The 6,054-nt window shown below is 39.6% G+C and overlaps 1 protein-coding gene across 1 annotated transcript; it reads right to left on the bottom strand.

Annotated features, from left to right (window-relative positions):
- Positions 1 to 311: 311 nt before the first annotated feature.
- Positions 312 to 956, bottom strand: LOC121530027. Its single transcript, XM_041818370.1, has 2 exons — positions 873 to 956; positions 312 to 563 (listed from the first exon to the last, which is right to left on the bottom strand). The coding sequence occupies exons 1-2, from the start codon at positions 954 to 956 to the stop codon at positions 312 to 314; spliced, it is 336 nt and encodes a 111-aa protein (XP_041674304.1).
- Between the last annotated feature and the right edge of the window lie 5,098 nt (positions 957 to 6,054).

Genomic DNA, 6,054 nt, shown 5'->3' with positions numbered 1-6,054 from the left:
TATGTATATATATATATATATACCCCCGATCCACCCATTTGGGCATTAGTTGTTGGTCTAACTACAGTCGGGAGTTCGGCAGAAAACGAAGCGAGTAAAAACTGTGAGAGACAACAATTGCTGCTCTCTCTCAAAGTGGCTGGAAAAAGCACACTTTATTTGCCATTTTGAAAAGAGATTGCCTGAAAAATATCTGTTGGATTGATTTGTTCATAAATAGATATTATTTGATAGGGGAATAAATCCAAACAAATAAACATAAATAAAATATTTTTATTGAATAAAATATAATAAATAATTAGGCATAGTAATTAAAACTCTCTGTAGGGAATTTCCAGCAGAGCCGTATCCAAAGTTGCTTTACTCAGATGCAGGGAGTCGTGTTTTGGCACACAGATTCCACCATGTCGCCGAAATCCTTTTCGGCAAACACATTTGGGATTATAACAAAAGTTTTCCGCTGGACAAAATCTGTCAGCCGGACATTTAATCATCATACAACTGACGGCCTCATTTTCCTTACAGTCCACGCCGACTACTTGATAATGATTATCTGAGAATACCTTAAATGGCGGATAATTGTATTTTAATGGAAATAAAATAAGTCACCTTTGTGGGAATGTTTCCGTCCAAAAACTGTTTTAAGTAGCAGAGCAAACAGAACTACCAACTTAATATTCATTGCAATACTAAACTCATTATTAGTGTCAAGTTTTTTTAATACCGAATAAAATTAGCGTTTCTAATGTGGTTACCATGAAAAGGACCAGTTAGTTAGCAGTTAAAAGAGATAAATATTTCCCAAATAACTGTTAGGCAAAATAAAAATTCAACATGAATCACTTTACAACCCAGTTATGAACTCTGTTTACTTGGCCATCTAACGCATCAAGGGCGAACAAAGTGCCCACATCACATTCCTCCAGACATACCTCGTAAAGGACCTGCTCCCGCATACAGTGCCTCGACCTCCCGTACCCGAGGACTGCACTCCGTGTGTGTGTGTGTTCGTGATTTGCATATATGCAGGCCAAGTCGAGCAGCAGCAGCAGAAACAACAACAATTGCAACCAAAACAAAGATGCTGCGCTCCTGACACTGAAACCCGCACAAGGCCAATCGACGAAATCAGGCCACGCACACGAATTCCGGCACGGTGGCGGTGGCGATGACGATGGCGATGGTGATGACGTAGCCATGCTATGCAATCCTATGCTCCCGGCTAAAGGCCTACCACAGCCTACTACAGATGCCCGGCTTCCCCAGGCCGAATAGACACCAACTCCCAAACATTTCTCTTCTCCAGATGGAGAGGTAACTGCACTCAGTTATACACGTAGAAAAATTTACCAGTACGTCTTTTTAAATCTCTATGCAGTTTTCTTAAATATTTAATCAGTACTTAAATATTTTAAATGGCCAATATAACCCATTGTTTTAATTTAAAATCCAAAAAAGTTTTGGTTATGTTATGAGTAATTTTCGGAAGATTTTTCACAGTGCACTTGGCTGTGCTGCAATCGGCGGCGAGTAAACACCGAGAACTCACACATTTCTGAATCGGAGAGTGAGAGTGTCGGCGGAAAGAGGCGGCCGGGAAAGTTGTTGGTGGGTGTCGGCGATGGTGAAGGCTCATGGGGAGTTGTTCGGCAAGTGCAACTCTCCGATGCGCATGTGAGGGAGGGAGTAGTGGTGATATGATGATGGTGTGCTGTGTGTATGTGCTCTGTGTGCGTGGGCACTTCGGCGGCTTACTGGCATTCAGGCATTGCATCACCATCGTCATCGTCGTCGTGGTTTTTGGGGTGCCGGGGTTATTTGGTAGAAACGAGCATGCAGCAAGTCGGCGCATCCTGCTGCCGGTCAAACCGTCAACAGTCTCATTCTCATTTCCGTTCCACAGCCCAAACACCTTCCCCCACATTTTCTGCTAGGCAAAGAATGTGTTACAAGTGGTACCATTCTGTCATATAACAAATATATTCATTTCGATTTTTGAAGTATTAATGTCTAAACTAGTTTTCAAAATAGTCCTAAGCCAAAAATACGAAAATCATTGCCTACTTTTTGGATGTTGATGAATAATTTTACTTGTATTGGAAAATAAATATGTTAAAATGTTTACATAATGGCAAAACCAATAAGTCAATTTCAATATATTATTAAGAGCTGAGCTTAACTATTAGAACTTCCGTAAAGAATACAGAATATTTTTTGTCCCACAAAAAATGGCCAATAAAACGATGTTCTTCCCACTGTGCGACATTGTCATTGGCAGTTCGGGTGGGCCATAGCCGTGTCCGTGTCCGTGACTGTTCACCCGCCGATTTGGGAAAGACGAACTATGAGGCTGAGTGCAAGTCGCGCCCGCAACGCCCATAACTCCCACGGCACAGATCTCCGACGCCCTCGCCTCGCTGCTGTATTTGCGCCGTGAAAGTGAAACTGCGACGCACGGCAGAGCCGGAGTTTGCAGCCGGAGCCGTTGTTGTATCCGCAGCCGGAGTCGCCGAAATGCCATATTCGTGGCCGTGGCCGTGGCCGTGGCCATGACCCGTCGTCTATGCTGCGCCGTGCATTCTGTATTCTGTATTCCGTATTTTGTATTTCGGGGCCGACACACACAATGCACGTACACAAGTTTTCGGGGAAATTCGGAAACGCGGTCACATGATGTCGATGACGTTATGTCGGTTGAATCCGCACTTCGATGCCGGCACATTAAATGCTGATTTATTGCCCGATTGTGTGCGAATTAAGTAGCCGGCATTTCGCGGAATCTGCGTTACCTGAATTAAGAAGTTTCTCAGACTTTAAGGTATGGTAAAGATTTTACAAACATACCATAATTGGCTTGGATAATGCATAAAGAATGTGATACACAAACACTTTCCATCGATAAATAATAATTAATATTAAATAAATATTAATATAAAAACCTTTCTGATTCATCGTACAAACAAGTAGTTTTGTGAGTAAGACAATGAAAAATATAAAATCATTTTAAACTATTTCGATTTTAAAGAATATTATAGAAATATTAAAATTAAGAAATTGAGACAAAGAAGATTTAATTTTAGGATAAATTGCTTTTGAGCTTATCCAAACATTTTTTTGTAATCTTTAACAACAAACAAACAAAATTTAGTTAAGAAATTTTAGCTAAGAATAAATAACATAAAGGAACCTGCGACTTTTAGTTCATCATTGGAAACCTTTATATGGATCACAACCATTAAATTTCTTATAATTTAAACTAATTTAAGGCCCCGTTTAAGATCAAAATATCAAACATGAATAACACTGACTTAAAATACACAAATATTTTGTATAATCTTTGATATAAACATTTTTAAATAATAAAACTTATCTGTCTTTTTTTTACACCGTTTTTTATTATTATTTTTTAGATTATTTACGTATATAATGTAAAAGAAATATTTTCACAAGTTTTTTCAATGACCACACTTTAGGCATTAAGAAAAAATAGCATACTTTTATGCGCTTCCAACAACAGTGCTAATCGCTGTATTATTTTCCCTTGAGTGATTTGCATGTACCCAAAAGTGCTATGTACTCACAGATTTTCAATTGCCCAGCGCTTTATTCACATTTGCCGGCTCTTTGGGGAAAAGCACGCTATTAGCATGGTAAATACAGGTTGCCAAAAACACTTTGCAGACACACGTTTTCACGCGAATTGTTGACGTTAAGCGACGAATTGGTCGCGTGAAAGTAAAAACGCGACGAAAATTGTAGCGCGGCAACGAATACAAATGCAAAATGACTTGTATTTTTGGGGGCGTAACACCGGGACTCGATTCGATTCAATTCGATTCGATACGATACGACCGGATGACGTAGTGTCGGCGCTGACGTTATAAAGTTAACTGATTGAAAGTGCGTTCGTCCGGCGCCTAAAATTGTGTAGAGTTTGGTGACGAAGAGCCGATACTCGGCACCAATACAGATGCCCAAAATGGCAAGCAATACCAATACAGTGGCACATTCTGTGGACTAGCAGTTTGGCCAAATGTTTGCCGGCGGCAGACAATTATTTACTCTTTAAATTGCCGACAAAGCGGCATACACACACGCACACGAATATGTGTGGACACACACACACACAAACACTGACATTCTTCCCTCTCTCAAACACACATACATATGAGCACCTATGCCGGGTCCTCGCTTTCGCTTTTGTGTTTGCTCTCTCTTGCCGGCTTAGTCCCGAATGCTCTCTCTTCATCTCCCTCCCGCTAGATATCTTTACATTTAGTATTGAAATCCCCTTTACTGCAGCCCCTTCATCACTAGTCACCGCACTTCGTTAGACTTCGGTTACCTCTCTCACTAGGATGCTGGTCTCTCGTACTCTCGTACTTTGCCTTGCTCTCTCTACTCTCAATGCAACTTTCAATGTCCTGTTAGTTAATTTGAGCGCGCACCGTCAGGTATGCAACAGTTTTTTTCAAACGCATTTTTAATACGCATTTTTGCCTGCATAAAATCTAACAAAACCTATTAAAGTACTGCAGTATATAAGCAATTATATAACAGTCGTTATGTATTTATGTGATTTATATGGTTTTGCACAAAAAGCGCTCTTTGTTTAGCTTAAAGGGCGGTCTACAAATCATTTCGTTTGATTCGAGTTGTTAATGGGTATGGGATATGTTGAGTTTTAGTGAGGATGATGCACGGTGTGTACATGAATTGCAGTACATATCTATATGCTTGCAGTTAAGTTCAAGAACTGATTTATTTTTCTTAAGAAACTTCCGGGAGGTTGCATCTTCTCATTCCCTTGTGGTCACATTTACATAATGGCTTGTATGAAATCGCAATCATACCAAAAATGTTATACAGACGAATTTTACAAAATAAAGATTTAAGACTTAATAAAGAAATTTGATGATAATATTTTAGAATTATAAAAACAGGCAAACATGTAGATAATAATATTAATCCAAAGATAGAATGGAGTTTGTATAATAAGGCATACCGAAAGAGGACAACCAGCACCTTCGCTTATCAAAGACAACCTTTAATTTCCCACATTATTTACAACATTTTTCAGGCATATTATCTTATCACCCTAAAATTCATATTAAACTATTTTAAATACATAACTTTCTCAGTTGGCCCGTATAAGTTTTTATTTCTTTGTCATTTTAAAGTGGCGAAGCCTTCTACATTTACCATAAAATCAATACCCTTATGCAAGGACAGCAAAAAAATAAAGGCACCAGGACCGACTTTTGTCTAAGGGCACCACACGTGTATATGCATCAGATTTGTGCCAACTGCAAAAAGGGACCAGCTGAAGAGCAGCCCAATAGAAACTAAATCTAAACAACACCGGAACACCCCGGCAAGGTCGCAACGACAGCCCCCCCTAAAAACAAATGGGGAACCGAAAACTAACCAAAAACTAAAAGTGAATCGACCCAAACGAATCGGAGTGGTCTAACGAATTTCTAGTGGGTGTGGAATAAGGGTGCACTACCCAGCAGGCAGAGCTCTGCCGAGCGCCAAAAATTCATTCATAAAATTCTAAAACGCGCTAAAATCTAAAATTCTAAACAAACCAGTCGGCAGTCGACCGAATGTGGGGTTTTGGCCATTGGGAGTTGACAGAGTGACTGGAGGAGGCTTTCTGAGGAGAACTCATACGACTGGTGGTCCTCTGCCACTTGCTGCATGCCCCGCTGTTGGGTGACTGTGTGTGCCACGCGTAAAAAAGCACCCACAATTTTTGGTGCAGTACAGATGGACGGCTTGTAGGTGGCTTCCACAGTTTAAATTCTCTAACTAAAACTTTTTTAAATCCAAAGTACGCACTGAAATGAGAATGAATTAAAGGGAAAGAAGGTAGATGATTAATTTGATAATATATCATCATCATTTACTTTTCATGATATCATCAAAATAATTTTTCGTAATTCTCATAGTGCCACAGTTCTTGATTAATCTTAAACTTAATCACATCTATAAAGACTGAAATTGACCAAAAAAAGTCATAAAAGGTGATAAGAAAAATTAAGCAAAGTC

This window comes from Drosophila eugracilis, unplaced genomic scaffold, assembly GCF_018153835.1.
Source record: "Drosophila eugracilis isolate 14026-0451.02 unplaced genomic scaffold, ASM1815383v1 contig_2154, whole genome shotgun sequence".
Taxonomy (NCBI): Eukaryota; Metazoa; Arthropoda; class Insecta; order Diptera; family Drosophilidae; genus Drosophila; species Drosophila eugracilis.
The sequence above is the reverse complement of the archived record's forward strand: the minus strand, read 5'-3'. Positions and strand labels throughout refer to the sequence as shown.